The 16,448-nt window shown below is 39.4% G+C and overlaps 1 protein-coding gene across 1 annotated transcript; it reads left to right on the top strand.

Annotated features, from left to right (window-relative positions):
- Window positions 1–568: 568 nt before the first annotated feature.
- XRCC3 (X-ray repair complementing defective repair in Chinese hamster cells 3) lies at window positions 569–10,054 on the top strand. The gene is made up of 7 exons (XM_009873662.1): window positions 569–638; window positions 1,008–1,145; window positions 1,827–2,039; window positions 6,415–6,569; window positions 7,342–7,554; window positions 8,842–8,888; window positions 9,832–10,054. Exons 1-7 carry the CDS (start codon window positions 584–586, stop codon window positions 10,052–10,054), a joined length of 1,044 nt encoding a protein of 347 aa, XP_009871964.1. The 5' UTR covers window positions 569–583.
- Window positions 10,055–16,448: the final 6,394 nt, after the last annotated feature.

Consider the following 16,448-nt stretch of genomic DNA (forward strand, 5'->3'; position numbering starts at 1 on the left):
CCTCCCTAGTTAGTTTATTCCAGTGTCTGACCACTCTTTCTGTGAAGAATTTCTTCCTAATGTCCAGCCTAAACTTGCCCTGTTGCAATTTGAAACCATTCCCCCTGGTTCTGTCCCTAAATACCTGTGAGAAGAGACCAGCACCAACCTCTCTACAATGTCCTTTCAAGTAATTGTAAAGCATGAGTTCATCATAATATGTTTGACTGTCCAGTGTATGAGCAGCCCTGGGTCATCCCAAATTGCACGAGATCTTTTGTTTTCCTATTTGCAAGTGACAGCTCGTGGGAAGGGCGGCAGGATGGCAGTGACTGCCCAGCGAGTCTGCGAGCAAAAGCTCTATGGAGCATTACAAGCAGTTAAAATCACTGGTAATGCTCGCTGCACCGTCATTAACAGCACATATGTAAACAGCCCTCTGAGAAGACTTCTGCTGAATCCCTGTTATTTTTGTAAGATAACTGTTACATACAAATATCCCTGTGAACTTTTCATGTTGAATGATGCTTATTTTTTTGTTGCATGTACATCTGATATAAGCCACTTTAATAACAGATAATTCACCCCAGTGCTGTATCGGGAAATGGACTGGGACCAGTTTGACTTGAACCCGAAAGTAATTGCCGCCCTTAAGAAAGGTAACTTAATTTGCCAACATCTTGCTAGTAGTTTTGTCATTATAGTGTACTCCTTTACATAATTGTGTATTTGTGGCTGTAAACATGTAGATGTACAGTAACATTTTTACAACTGTAATTAAGTATTAATAAGCAAGTTTTTTGAGAAATCAAAAGTGGTGGCTTTTCTCCATGCTCCAGTAATTATTTTCCAAACAATTTCATAGCATGTGTTGATACACTGAAAGTAAATGTTGCCTGCCTAGCTTACAACAACATAATTTAGATAAGCTTCAAGTAAATGATTAGTAGAAAATGGAGAAACCTTTTCTTTTCTGCCTAAGACTGTAATCCAGCCAGAAGTATTTATAAAAATTCTTCTAATTTCAGCTGACATAAAATCAGTAAAAGAGGTTTTAAATCTTTCTGGAGCAGACTTGCAAAGATTGATGAAGCTATCCAGTGCAGATATACAGTGCTTACTGAAAACAGTCTCTCACACGCTGAGGAAAAATAGTATGCTTACAGGTAATGTAGTCAATACATAAAAAGTGTTCTATTCAAATCTTAATATACTGTCACTAGGAGAAAATAGGGTTTTGGCTTCTCATTGACATGGTAACGTGATTCTGAAAATGAAAAGGCAAGTGTCTGAAACCATAAATAGAGGAAAAAAAGATTCTCCCCCTTAGACTAAGACTAGTTGAAAAACTTATATGATATGTTATAAACTATATGAATTGATTTGATATAAACACCTCATTCCAAAGCAAGCTCTCCTGAACAAACGCTTCATGGCAGCTCTGTATTTAGGATTTATTTTCTTGTGATTTGCATATATCTTCAGGCCTTGGCCAGATGCCTGGCACAATGTTTCATAGTTGCTGTAGCTTTGCGTTTCCATAATTGCTGTGCTTGAACCTTGCTGGCAGTATTGTCCCAGAGTGTAGCTTTCCACAGAGGCTCCTTAGAGGCAGAGAAAATAAAAAAAGGTTTGAGAAGAGGAAATGTCTCAACTATCAGTTGTTGAACCGGTGTTCAGTTAGTGGGCTCTGTGGGAAAGGATGGTGGGGAAGACCAGGCTGGATTAGAAAAAAGGTCACATCAACAAACAAAGCACCCCTTGTATTTTGTTTCACTGTGCATTAGAAAGATACTAAATGAAACTTATTTTTTTTAATCATTTACAAAAATTCCAAAACCCTGCAGCGCTTCAGCTCCACCAAGATAAAGATCATCTCACCTCCCAACACCAGAAGCTAAGCCTGGGATGTCCAGTACTAGACAACTTGCTAAAAGGTGGCATTCCTTTGGTGGGGATCACAGAACTTGCCGGGGAAAGTTCTGCTGGGAAGACTCAGATCAGTTTACAGCTGTGCCTTTGTGTGCAGTATCCTTACAAATATGGAGGATTAGAGTCTGGTAAGTACTGAAATGTAAAAATTGATTAATTTGCCATTTGGAGGAATACACTGTCTTTAAGAATATCCTCAGTGCGTTAAAGTAGATGCACATTTTCAGTGCTTGTCACCCTTCTGCAAATGCATTAGTAGTGAGCTAGTTAGTCAGTAATGCATCTTCAAAGAGAGAAACACATGCTGTGCACATACCCGGTATCACAACATAATTTAATACAAAATTACTATGGGCTGTTGTTTACCTCTCTGCTACTGTGGGTTAAACTAGACACACGCAAACAGTGTATGAAGAGCGTTGCTGTCGTAAGTAGTTGGTCCTCAGGTAACCACCACAGCCAAACAGGTTGTCAGACAATGTTCCACAAACATCTTGGATATACTGTGTATATTCCCTAGTTGGAGGGGTTACATTTTAAAGAATATTTAGTTTGATAACAATAACTAAAGTGATTTACAGAGTAAAACTGATGGCAATCTAATTAAGAAGCTAGCATTGTTTTTTTACCTGTGATTTCCCTTGGTTTGCCAAAGTAAGTAAGTTTATTCTTTGATTAGAGTATGTTTTTTATTAACCATCTTTTAAGTGTTATATGGTGTCTTAGAAAGGCAGGAAACTTGTGTCACTTCTGAGAATTCAGTGTCCTGGTAGTGTGTTTTGCCTGTGATCTTCCTCTTCCTTCCATGCATGGATTGTCATGGGGAAACTTAATTATTTCTTGTACTTCATCCACCCCTGTGGAAAAATCATGGTATGTCCAAACGAAGGTCTTGTTTAAAGGGTAGTAATTAGCCTGTGGTTTACATAACTGTGTAAGTTACATCATTAATCAAAGCAGAAGCAAATACAGTTTGGCTGATTCCTTTGTGCGTTGCTGCTGACTGCTCCGAGTAGTTTGAATGCAGACATATTTTTATTCATGCTCCACATTTTTATTCATGCTCCAGTATTTCTCCCTATTTATGCTGAAAGAAAGGAAGAAACCACAATGGAGCGTAGAAGAAGGTGCACCCTTTGCTTTTGTACCAGACTACAGTCTTCCTTGTAGGGCTACAAAATGCCAAGTCCTTTCATTATTTGTGTTTGAAGATGGTTCTTGTTTCTTACACACCTTACACTTGGTGCCATTGCCATCACTTTGTCGTGTCTGTTTTCACTCTCTACCCACTCCTAAGTGTTTCGCAGAAGATAGGATGGAATGGCCAGCGTATCAGTGCTTCTGTGAGAGAACTACAGCGCTTTGGGAGGGCTGAGATGGTAGAACCCTTCAGGATCTTGTAGGTATAGAAGGCAGAAATACCCTGCTGCACGACTTGGAGAGCTAAGAGAGTGGTGGAATCCTCATTCTTGCAGTTTTTAACTCTCAGTGTGGTATCCTGCCATATGATAGACTGTGTACAGTTATAGGGGCAGATATTGTTTGGATAGCACTGAGAACACAAAATTATTTCTTTGCAGTCTGTAAATAAGGGTTGTGTTGAGTCTCATATGAGAAATACAGAAATTTGAAGTTTATGTTAAGTATGAGTTTTATTAACTAGGAACATGAGGAGAACAACAATGCTTAACTATCACAGAAGTCTAGCGCTATAGTACTACCAACAGAAGATTAATCTCAGTGCTAAAACTTTGAAAGTTATTTAAAGTTATGGTGAGTTTGTTGAGGGTTTTTCTTTAATGCTAGAAACTTGCCTTCTCTTACGTGGTGATGTTGAAATACGTTTCTTCAGGCAGTATAGATATGTTTTGTGTTTACCTTATTTGACTCAGTGCTAATCCTGTTTATGATTCTCTGTGCTAGGAGGCTGGCAACAAACAAAGCAAATAGGACACCCTTTGCCTCAAGGTTATCGTTCTGCCGTTCTAAGAATGTCAGTTCTGGTAAATCTCATGTTGGCTGAATTTATTCTGTATGCCCATATTCATAAGTAATATATGAACATAATGTGACAAATTCATATCCATATTAGAATTCTGAATTAGGAAAAAAAATTATTTGCTACTGATTCTTGGTAACAAGCTGGACTCAACATTTGTTCTTCTCTGAGGGTGTTTTTTTAGTTATTTATTTGGTTGGTTTTGGTTTGGGTTTTGATCAGCAACCAGCATAGCACTTTTATCAGCCTATATAAGAGTAAAGCCCTGGGATTTGATGGAATAGCTGATTCTGTTTAGATTTTGTGGACCTATGATCACTGAGGATGACTGAGTTTGTAAGAGTGTGTCTTGGCTTCTTTCTCAAAAGTGATAACTACCCTAACTCTTTATTTGGTGTCAAGTTGACAGCTTCCTAATGAACTATTGTAACGATTCCAAAGGCTTTTCTGTTTGTGTTGTACTGGTCTCCTCTTTTTTACTTATGGCAACTCACTTGTCATCTTTAAAGATGTTAAAGCAGCGCAGTCTGAATCACAGATTTCCTGAAGCAGAGTCTTGGGCATTGAATCTCATAAAAATAAATAATTCAAATGGTACAGCAGCAGAGTTGGGAGGAGCAAAGAAATTCCTGGGCATTTATACCCTTGTGGACCATACATCTGCCCTCTATGCAGTCTTGATGCACCTTCCACGCACCCTTTGGTCCAGTGGTTATTCTGGCCTGAGATCCTTCAAAACGTCCTGACTCCGGATTGGATTCCTTTGCTGTCTGCCTGCAGGCTGTTATCCTGAAAAGTTCCGTGTAACTTCAGCAAAAGCGGGTGAAAGTGTGCAGCTTGTGGCCCAAGGCTTCAGCAAATCCTGCTACTCCTGCTAAGTAAACCTAAGCAAACAGCGTACTAAATCACCCAACATTATGACTCTAAGCGATTCAATTTATTTAAAACTTACTAATTTAAGCCTCATAATCATAGAATCATAGAATGGCCTAGGCTGGAAGGGACCTTAGAGATCATCTAGTCCAACCTCCCTGTCATTGGCAGGGACGCCACCTCTCGACTAGACCAGGCAACACATGGGGACCGAGCAGGAATCGAATGCACGAACTCGGTGTTGTCATTGCTGTCAGCACCACGCTCAAACCACTGAGCTAACCGGCCCCCTAAGTCTTGTTGCATTGGCTGGGAATAATAAGGCATTGGTCTTTAATAGTGAGTTTAGTTGTTTGTCAATCTCTTCTAGCCCTTATAACTTTGCATCTCCCATGTTTTTAGATGTATTCTTCATCAAATGTTTCCTTGTGATTCAAACTGAAGAGCCCAAACAAAAGCTGAAGAGGTCCAGTAGGAGAGCGTGATATTCTCATTGTACCGTGAAACTCAAATTCTAAGCCAAGGCAAAGTTCATCTGATGTATTTCATGTGGCTTAACTCTCTTAAAGATGAAAATGACAGCCCCACTGTGTATTTTGGAGAAATCACAAATGGAACGATTACATACTCAGGAGTACAAAATGTGCTGTAGCAGATTTAACTGGCATCAAAGAAGTGTTTACAGCAGAGTAGAAGATCGGCAGGTGACTGAATGCTGGTATTTGCAAAACTAAACTAAGGCAGGAAATAGTCTTTAGAGCTGTTCTTAAGAAGGAATCAATCTTCTTGTTTTTTGGGGTTTTTTTACAAGTGTTTCACTAAAAACAATAATTAACCTTAGTAAATGTGTTCACTCAAACTTTAAAATTGCTGGCATGATTTTGCCAGGAGGATAGTGTCGTATCTGTTGATCAGAAATTTTAAATCTAGGTTGCTGGACCAGTGGAGCAGAGAGGACAAGATTTTTGCTTCTGCAGCTGTTCTTTTTTGCCTGCAGATATTACAACTCTAGGATGACCGTGTTTGCCTCGGTTCACTTGTTCATCAGGTATAGATGTGAAACTGGGCCACATCTGCGTATGCTTTGGTAATACAGTCAAGCTGCTTTTAGTCTTCTGCTTACAGTTCTCACTACTGTACTGAAATTATTTGCAACAAAGATCTTTAGGAAAATTTTACATTTCTTTCTCTCCAGGTAAGTTTCTCAGGTTTTCTGTTCTGAAATGTCTTGAATGTTGCAATAACCCTGGATCAAAATACAATTATCTAATTAGTGCATCAAAATAAGCAAACTATGCAGTATCGCTCTATGATACTGGTAATCACCCAGGTTATGTGGCGAGGTGTTCCGTGGCTGTACTAAATGAGCGTCACCTGGTGGAGGGTACAAAATCCAACTGTGTCAGCAGGCACCAAAAAAAAAGACCTTGCAACTACAGGAAAGTCCTAGAAGTTGGGATTTTCTTGTTGTTCACCATTGAGTTAATATGGCTGCAAAAAACCAGTAACATGAATTTCCAGGTAGATATGTCTAGCTTTTGAGTGCAGGATGTGTTATTTTATTATTGTGCTGTTAAGAAAACTGTGTAGGAGCCCTGTCATAATAATAGAGATGGTTTCTTTGACTATAGGAGCTGTCTACATTTGCACAGAAGATGTATTCCCAAGTAAACGTCTGCAACAGCTCATAGAACAACAACGTAAGCTGCGCACAGATGTTCCAGCTGAAATCATACAGAAGATCAAATTTGGAAACAGTATTTTTGTTGAGCATGCAGCAGACCTAGTAAGTAGCAGCACAAGTTAAGAATGCCTAATTATTATACCATAATCCAGTAACCACAGTTTTAGGGTTTTTTATAGGAGGCCTTTCAAAAGGCTAAAAGCGAACTAAGACCTCTAATGAGTATTTCTTAATCTCTGCAATAAACCACTACAGTGGTTTATTGTGAAAGATATTAAAAGATAAATATGATTATCTTGGAATGAATCATGTAATAGATTTTTGAGAGTCATTATGTTTATTAAAATGTAGTAGACTTATTGCTACTAGTTTTACTGCAGCTCCTAGGGAGGTACACATTGAATTTGGAGACAGGATGTAAATACATATGCAGACGGTGGTGTGTATCCTGACTAACTCACAATGTAACACAAGAGTGGTTAAATTTCTGATTAAGCACATAGGAGGAAAGGATAGTAAAACTGATGCTTGGAATAGGCAGAGGCACAGCATAACCACAGTAGTGCAGCTGTCTTGTGCAAAATATTGTTTAGGATTGTAGTATTGTGTTCTTGAGATACTGAAATGTTGGTGCATAATTGATTTAAGGCAGAACAGCAGATAACTGTACACTGCAGTTCTGTCTCATCATTTTTCTTAAGGTAAAACCACAAGACATTTGCAAAAAATGGTTACTAGTGAGACTGAAAGATCCACAAACCCACTTGATGATTAGAAACTCCATCAGTTCATGTTTCAGTGATGATATCTGCAGTAGCTATCAAATAGAGTTATTTGAGCTGTTTTGATGCTGACTGTTTGTGTTCTGTGATAGGATACCTTTCACAACTGCATTACTAAAAGGATTTCCCTGCTGCTGACGAGAGGCATGGTGCGGCTGGTGGTCATAGACTCTATTGCTGCTTTGTTTCGATGTGAATTCGGAGCTTCAGATTCTGTTATGAAGGCTCGGTATTTGCAGACATTCGGAGCACAGCTTCACAGTTTAAGCACTAAATTCAGGACTCCTATAATGTGCATTAATCAGGTATGACATCAAAGCTGCTTCTCGTTTTATAGGGAATTCAGTAAACAGCTGGGAGAAGGAGGAGGAATCTGTGTACGGAGATTTCTTAGTGTATTTAACACTGAGCCAACTGAGTATGAATGACTCGTGGAAACTGAAGCTTCCTTAAACTCATGTACTTTGTAAATTTTAACCTCAAAGTGTAAGAATTCAAGTTTTTGTAGACTCCTAATGTTCTCAAAGGTTGTCCGTTCAAGCTAACAAGAAAAGGTATTTATAGCAACTGCACTAAGTGTCAAACTAACCTACCAGGGTTCTTTCTTAACACTAGCTTCAAGTGCCATTGCCAGCAGGATTGCTCTGGGAACTGTAAGCAGAGTGATATTCCACATGTACAGGAGATGGTGAAACACCAGGGGTTTTGCTGCATTTTTGTGTAGCTCAGCTCCATGTTTTTGTGTAACTGCTGAGATTACTAAAGCATTAGCATGCAAGCAAGCTGACTTTTTCCTGGGAGTTTTGAGGGCCCACCTAGCAGGCAAAAGAAGATCTGATTTAAGGGTAAGACAAGTCTAAATGTATCCAGTCTCTACCTTGGAATGGTTCAGCCTGAGAAGGAAAAGAGTGATTTAAGAAAGCTTCTTAGATCTGCCTTTCCGTGATGGGGGTTTCACCTTGGTGAGGGCTCACAGCCAAGGAGGTCACTGCCTGATGCTGCGTGACAACAGTCTGAGCATTTGCTAACAAAGGGTCCTTTGGGGCCATATTCTAACAGAAGGCGACTCATTCCATCAAGTCTGGAGTTACAGAAATAAACTGTGAATATAACATTGAGAACAATCATGGCTGCAAAGCAATCCATTCTGTACGCGATATTTAGAGAAGGACCTTGATTTTGTGTGCCCTGTGAAGGGCTCTTGTGCAAGAATCACTACAGTAAAAAAGAACAGAGGGAGTCAAGAGGTGTGGATTTTTCTAAGTGGCAGTCAAAGGCAAAGTGCTCCATTAAGTAGGTCTTCGGAGGCAGCGAAATTACTGAAAACAGGCCACCTTTTGGAAATTTGGGCTTCAGAACCTTTTATCTAGATACAGCATTGGAACAGTTGTGTGCGTGCGTAATGCTGTAAACAGACATTGTATTTTACAACTCCCTTTTAGTTTGCCTTGAAAGAATAAGGGGTTTCTGACTTGGCTTAATATGTGATCCAGTAGCTCGGATTTTCTCAGCTACGCTCCCTTCCCTGTCCTTCTGCTCACTAAAAACTGCATAACCACAGGTCAGCTGCAAACATCATTTTTCTCCTTTAGGTGACTGATGCAGTGAGCGATTTGGAAGCAGCTCAGTGCAACTGCAGGTAAGTCATCCACAGCAGCATTTAGCTGCTGTCTTTTTTTTATAACTCAAATATAAGCTACCAGAGTGTGTTCAGAGCAGTAGTGCACTTACCCAGCTCTGCTGTATTTGCTGGAGATCAGGAATAACTGATGTGCTGTAGAGTGGAAGTAGTAATCACTAATTAGCAAGTTTGGGGAAAAAATTCCCTGGAGTTAATTAATGGCTGGTGTACTTGCTTACACAAGGGTATTTTTGCATCTCTTCTTGTTTCTGATATAATAGAGTGCATATTCTGTCTGCTTAAAAAAAAATACAGCAACCAAACATTACAGGTTTGTTTTGTTAGTTGCATAAGAAAAAAAAGTATTATCTGTTGACACCGAGGTATTAACAGTTAGTTATGTCCTCCAGCTTTAGAAACTGACACACCAAACAAAGATAAGTTTCAATTTTTAAAATTTTTACATTTTTTTTCCCCTGGTTACCTTTTTAATTCTTTTACTGGAGGGACTGTACTTTTTCCAGGGGGAAAAAATGTTTTAAAATCTGGATTGAAAGTAATATGTATGCAGCTTTATATCTACCCATACCTTTGAACGGAAGCCAGAGCCGACAGTTACACACTTCAAAGACCTGAAATTCAACCATTATTCTTTTGCTATCACAAGAGGGGACCCATTGAGACAGAGGCAGGTGTTCACCATGGTTGTAGCTGCAAGAATGACTGAATTATTCTGTACAGAAGCGCTTCTCTTCCACTTGGTACCTTGCTACAGAGAGAACCTAGTGTATAGTTTTGTGAGCATACCCTGTGATCTCTGTGTTTAAAGACCTATAGTTTTAAACATAGCAGATTATAAAAACAGTCAATTAATTCTTCCAGTGTAATTTTGTTCCAACAGAAGTGAAAATATTTCATATTTAATTCATACGTGGAGAAATCTGTAATGCTTTCTTTATAGTGTAATGGATAACAGAGTCCTTCCAGCACTTGGAATAACCTGGGCAAATCAACTGCTGATGAGACTGATGGTCAGCCGAGTATCACAACATGAACCACCATCTGGAGTTGTACCACACCACACTGGAAGTGTGAGGACTTTAAGAGTAATTTTTGCTCCTCATCTCCCCTCATCCTCTTGCTACTATACAGTAAAACTGGAAGGTGTAAAAGGAATAAGATAAGTTCTTTGCATAGTAAAGCAGGCTGCTCCAGAAATTTATCATAACTACTTTGCTTCAGGATGAATGACTAGTAAAATTAAATTCGTCCTAGATAAGAGAAGTGGATGCTGAAATACATAAATGGTGACACAACCACGTTATCTACATTGTTAAAGAAGATCTTCTTATACTTCGATATATGTTCATCAGCTTTTTCTCATGAAATAAGTATTCTGAAGAAAAGCAAACCCGTGGGCAGGTGGAGGCTACACAGTGAAGCATGACACGAAAATACTCTTGTTAGAAGAGACGCCATTTCTACTTTAGCAGCACGTTAATCTAGCAACAGCATTTACTGCAGCTGTGTATCTTCTCTGTTTCAAGACTCAAAGAGACTCAAAATTCAACCAGTTCATATTGATTGCCTGCTGGTGTTTCTAGGCCTCATGCTGCCATTACATATGGCCATTCTTCTGTGTGTAGAGTCTAGAAATAACACAAAGCAGTTTTGTCACAAAGCAGCTATCCTAATTTAAAAACAGTTTGGGGTTTTTTTAGATGCCAGAAAGACACCTGTCTTACTTTAAGGATCAAAAATGCACTGCTCTTGTACAATTACATATCTAGCTTGCCCAGCTTCACAGAACTACAGATTTTTTTGACGTGGCTCTTTTCCATTCTTTTCCTGCTTTCGAGTTCCCTGCCCTCAGAGCAAAAGCCTCTTTAGCCTCTTCCATTAAAAAAATAATAAAGCACACACCCTCATCCCCCTGTTCTGTTTGCCAGTCGCTGAAGCTGTGTGACCAGGTAGTTCCAGAGCAAGGGCTCTCTCCACGGTCTTCCCAGTTCTCTGTGCAGCTCAGTGTTCTGTTGGGTCTGCCCAGCATGCTCGCTCAGCTTCTGGACTGCTGCCTGGTATCTTCCGTCCTTGCTGCTAGGCTTTTCATTAAATTGTGCTTCTGAAGGGCACCTCCAGCTGTCCTAATCCATCTGCGGAGCTGTTACTTTTCTCAGTTTTGTTGCTGTTTTTAGAACTTTACATGTTTTTCTTTCCATCTCTGCACTATTTATCACATCTCTTTCTGTTATGCTCAGACTACTGCTGTGCCACCTGCTTTTTCTAGTCATTGCTGTGTTCAGTGTGAAAGGAAGCTGGATGAAGTTACTCACGCACGTTTTCCTAAGGCCTTAAACCTTATTTGTCTTATGTTATGGGGGTACTTGCTCTTATTGGTATACGATCCTCACTTGTATCCCATATTTGTTAAGCAATCAAATTTCCCCCTTCTTCTACCTGTTTTCCTAGTCTACCAGAGTCTTGGGTTCTTCTGTGTAGTTACAGGGCCCAGTTCTATCTGTTGGAAAATGAGAACCTTTTGTTTGCTGCAGGCTCAATAATACAAACTCTTCCATACATAAAAGCCAGAGGAATGATTATCACTTGGTAAAAGCCAAGTCCATACACATTCCTTTTGTGTTCTTCAGGTACACTATATTAGTGAAAAAGCAGTCTCCTCTCTCTCTCTCCCCAGTAATACCCTTTAAGGTGTTACTGGTGAGCCAGCTTTTCCTGTGGAGGCAGGCAGCTGGGTAGCAGGAAGGAAAAGTTTTGTCTACCTGTACACTGGGTCAGCAGGAGCTCTCTGGCAGAAGACTTAGCAGAGGACAACCGAGTATGACGCGAGCTTAAGAGACCACGTAAGACGAGCTGTGTGGCTGCCTCAGGGAAGTTCTGGAAGAGAACAGGCACAGTCACAGCTTGAAGTAGAATGATGGGAACTCTAAAGAGGATGCCTTGCTTTCAGTGCTTTCTGAAAGCCATTCTCTCATTGAAGGGGACCTTGTGCAAATAGTGTTAACAAACTGTCTTTAAGTCTCTTTACTAAAACGTCTAAATACCCTGTATTTGGAAAATGACCATGCTGTCTGGTGCTTTTGTAATAAAATCCAACCATGAAGCTTAAAAGTCTTTGTGTGCTCAGTCTAGGGAAGAGCTGAGTGCTACAGCTCAGAGGGATGGCTACCTCAGTCTTCAAATCCTTTTTCATGCCTCCTTCCTAACAATTTTAATCAAGATAAATTAATGCACCATAGTAGCGCTCGAGTTACTATCTTCCATTCCTGGTCTACGTATCTGGGACATGACCTTTAGCCAATATATTGCTCATCTTATTGTACTCATTTAATGATTTAAGGCTCAGTGTTGTAGTATTTTGACAGCTCTGTTTTGCAAGACATAAACGTTAATGAGTCACAGGTGAGTCTGTAACCAAAGTCCCAGTTTACCTGGTGAAAAACATTTTTACCAACAAAGTAAGATCTTACCTGAGCAAGTCTTCCTGTCATTGTCTGTGCTGGTTCTTCCTTAACTCTGCAGCTGGAGGCTTAACGAGTCAGAGTATGTTACATTTCCTAGCTCATCGTCACACACAAATTCAAAACCTCTAAAACACATCTAACCCCCCCCCAAGCTTACATTCAACAGTCAAGCACTTGCAGCAGCTGAATGTTCATCTGCAGTTCCCACCTCCCTTCTCCAGTTACTTACATCCAGAGTCAGAAATGAGGATGTTGTTGCTCTGACAGTACAGCTCTGGGGTGCAAACTCTCATGAAGACCAAAGAAAGCACTTGTCCTCCTCAAAGCCTTATGTGAAAAACATTGAAACACACTTAATAAATACAGTTTTAGAACCTTCCCTTTATACAGCTTTATTCAATCTTTGGATTTCACAACTGAGATTTGTTTTTATACAGGAAAAAAACAAGTAATTTTTGCAAAACAGATTTACATTCTAGAATGTATTAAGTATATTATCTTTATCCTGCAAGACTGCATTTAAATATTTTTCTACTTTGAAATGTTAAATGACACTTGAGAGAGTTTAAAACAGTTTCAAATTAATCTGCAGATCTGTGATGTATCTGAAGAGGCCTTTTCAGCCAAAAGATCATACAGGATTCTGGAAACATGGCTTTGGAAAGGTAGAATCAAATTAATTTGTGCTCGGTAAAGAATTTACACCTTGGTTTTACAGAACAGTTGTAGTAAAACAGACTTAACAATCTTGTAACAAGCTTCTTGATGAAAGCACAGTGAATTACTACTATCGTAAATAATACTTGTGGAAGTTTTTTGGGGTAAGACAGGTGAACTCTGAATAGGATTTTATCCATAGCTGTGAAAAGCAGTAAGTATGCATGGAGATACAATGCAGCATCCTAAAGCCAATCTTAGAAGGTTTATTTATTTTCTTTTAAATCAAACATGAAACTTACATGTCAGGGCAGCGAGTTCTCCTCAGGAAGGATGCACTGACATTGCAAATGGTCTTCTGTTTTTGCTGTTTGGGTTTGTTTTTTTAAACTAGGTCCTAGAAACTGGAAAATACCATTCCTGGTTGCACAGAAGCTATCACCACTACTGTGTAATGCTTCTACTACATAACTTAAAACTAGAGACTCACCAAGTTTCCATGCTTCAATTGTGACTTGACTATAAGTATAGGGAGCCTAAGGATTGAGCTGGTTTTATAAACTACTTCACTAGGCATGTTCCATGCCATATACGACAGTCTGTCTCACTTGTGTGTTCCAGCACAACCATTAGAGCAACTTTGAGCTTTTTGACGTAGCTAGAGCATTAACTTCCAACTATGGGTCTGAAACAGGTCGTTTGACCTCTATCAGATGGTAGCACCATGTTTTGCTTCTTGCTTTGTTCTTGTGGACTTTTTTTATTTAAAAAACCCCAACACATTGACCTTGACTATTCGGTGTACAGACACTACCATGGATGGTTTGGGGGAGAAAAAATAATCCAATGTTCAAGATTTCCATCAATTTTAAACTATTAAAAAAGCACCAGTATTTACACCGATACTTCTGTAGGTCTGTGACAATGTAAAGTTGCTAGAATGAAACGGTAAACTTCACAGCATCACAGCTTTTAACATTTATTCTCTCAGTACAGGCTGATATTACCAAAAATGCAATTCTCTTGGCAGCTTTCAGACAACATACATGACCTGCATAACAAAAACTAAAGTAACTTGAACTCATCAAGTATTGTAAACACACTTTCAACAAAGCACTGCATACCCCTTTTACTACATATTTACAACAGAACCATATCATTTTCAAAATGACTGGATTCAAAGGGTACAATTTAAAAGAAGTACTTCTCAACCTTTAAACCATTTTAATGTACTACCACCATTCAGGAGGGCTTGGGGGTATGGAGGGTGTTGGATATTTTAAGAAGAGGTACAAACTCTAGATAACTTGTCCAATTGTTTTTCTGTTAAGTGCTATGTTCTATCACTGCAGTACTGCAAGCACAAACATCGCAGCAAGAGTTCAGTTACTCCTCTAAAAGAGGAGCAAATCATGAAACAGTTACATTTTACAATAATACTCAACAAGATCTAAACTCAAAACCAAATATCAGAGATATTCCTAAAGACTAGCACACAAGATAGACAGAAGAGCAGCAGGCACCTAACAGTAACTATTCAATGTTCGAATCATCCTACGTGTGACCCTCACTGACCGTACACCCCAAAACAATGAACCTCTAGACGAATCCAGAGGGACTGGCCTAACCTGGACTCCTCATTGTTTTTAATGGAAGTTCACCCTTACAATTCTGAGCATGGTCAAAAATGCTAGATTAAAAACATAACAGCACTACCAAGCTTGTCGTTTTCCTAACACGATGTCTGTCAATTTTGAAGGCCTTCTCTAGTTCTCTCTTTCATCTGAGCTGTTGCTTGAGCTTGGTAGTGAAGATGTCCAAGAATTATACAATTGGGTATTGTGGTTTTATACTTTGCTATGCTGAGTGTTAGCTACAACTGGAACAGAGGAAATTCAGAAAGAAAATCTTTACATAAAGGCCAGGAAGCCCATCTGAAATTTAAATGTGTACATATCATGTCCTGACAGTAATTCATTCATGATTCAAAGACAAAACTTTTTTTTTTTTTTTTTGTACTTCACAAGTTCTTCTCAAGCTGCAAACAGCTGCTCACTGGCTCATAACTGTAGGGACCTGGCTATCATTCTTGCATGTTTATGAGAGAAGTCTTGAAATTTGTTTCTTCTCTGGAAAAAAAAGTTAACCTTTTAAATGTGAGAATTGTTTAATAAGCAGTAGCTCAACAACTTAATGTTTCAACACTTTAAAATACTATATAAAGGTTTAAAACATTTAAAAGCACAGTACTAGTAATGCCACCAACAGTAAGATCCTGAACAACAAAGTTCCCTCATCATCACCATACCATGGTCTTGCATTTTAAAAAAACTAATGTGCATTGTAATCTGGCATGGTTAAATATTTTATTGCTATTTACACAAGTTGGGGGGGGGGCTGAGAGTTGGTAAAAGTTATTTTCCTTCAAAGTTGCAAGATAAATGCAGAAAACACATTCCTCCATTTCTCTTAAGCTTTGTTTCTTATTACCAAAATCACTCCTGCGTCCGGATAGTTTTGTGGGGTTTGGAAGCCCGATTTTTATAACAAAAAAGCTAGACTTTTATAACGAGCAAACCACTGAACTCTACAGAACCACGTTTTACACGCCCCGCTGAGCCGCTCCTACCACAGCAGCACCGTGCTGGTGCAAAACGGGTTGATAGCGAGGGGTGTTTGCAGTTTCTTGGGGCATGGCCCATGGGACAGGCGACAAGGTCACAGGCTGTTCAGGGAGGCGAGGGCTTCGTGGGACTCGCCTGCTACCTCCCCAGCTGCCCATCCGCCAGGGACAGGTGCCGGTCCCGCTCAGCAGCCTGATGGACGGTTCCCTGCACAGAGCTAGCTCAGCCTGGCTTTGTCCAGAGAACTGGATCCATCAGTGGGTGCACATAATGTTTTGCTTTAGGGGGAAAAAAGAAAAGCATATATATTATGTATTTTTTATATAAAAAGCTCTTAATAAAAGATTAAAACTCATGAGTCTACATTGTATGAGTATATATTGTTAAGGTAACCAAGCAGCAATCTGTTCTTGCTCGAGTTCATTAATGAATTGCACTACTCTGTGCTAAAACTTCTACCTATTAGCAGCATCGTATCTCATAGTTTCTAAACTGGTTTTATAGCAGGTATACCATACGCAGCTTTCTTTAAAGAGATGCTAATAAGGTACCTCCTGGTAAACATAGTTAAGTGCATTACATATACAATTTTTTGCATCGGGTATTGTAGTACAACTTAAAACCAGATGCAAAGCCAGTCAAATACTTCTACAAAATACTAATTCTAACGACTCTTCACAGCCTGTTAAAACATTAAAACTTGCTTATGTCCCTATGTTTTACCTCCTTCACTTGGCGCTAACATTGAATGAAAATTCCAGCTTTTCCCAAAGTTAATTTTGTTCAGCATTTTCCAACTCACAACCATGATCACA

The sequence above is a fragment of the Apaloderma vittatum genome, unplaced genomic scaffold, assembly GCF_000703405.1.
Source record: "Apaloderma vittatum isolate BGI_N311 unplaced genomic scaffold, ASM70340v1 scaffold36597, whole genome shotgun sequence".
In the NCBI taxonomy this organism is placed as follows: domain Eukaryota; kingdom Metazoa; phylum Chordata; class Aves; order Trogoniformes; family Trogonidae; genus Apaloderma; species Apaloderma vittatum.

Coding starts and splice junctions, on each gene's coding strand:
- XRCC3 (XM_009873662.1), top strand. CDS start 584: ATGGACTGGGACCAGTTTGACTTGAACCCGAAAGTAATTGCCGCCCTT. Junction 639..1,007: donor AATTGCCGCCCTTAAGAAAG/GTAACTTAATTT, acceptor TTCTAATTTCAG/CTGACATAAAATCAGTAAAA. Junction 2,040..6,414: donor ATATGGAGGATTAGAGTCTG/GTAAGTACTGAA, acceptor CTTTGACTATAG/GAGCTGTCTACATTTGCACA.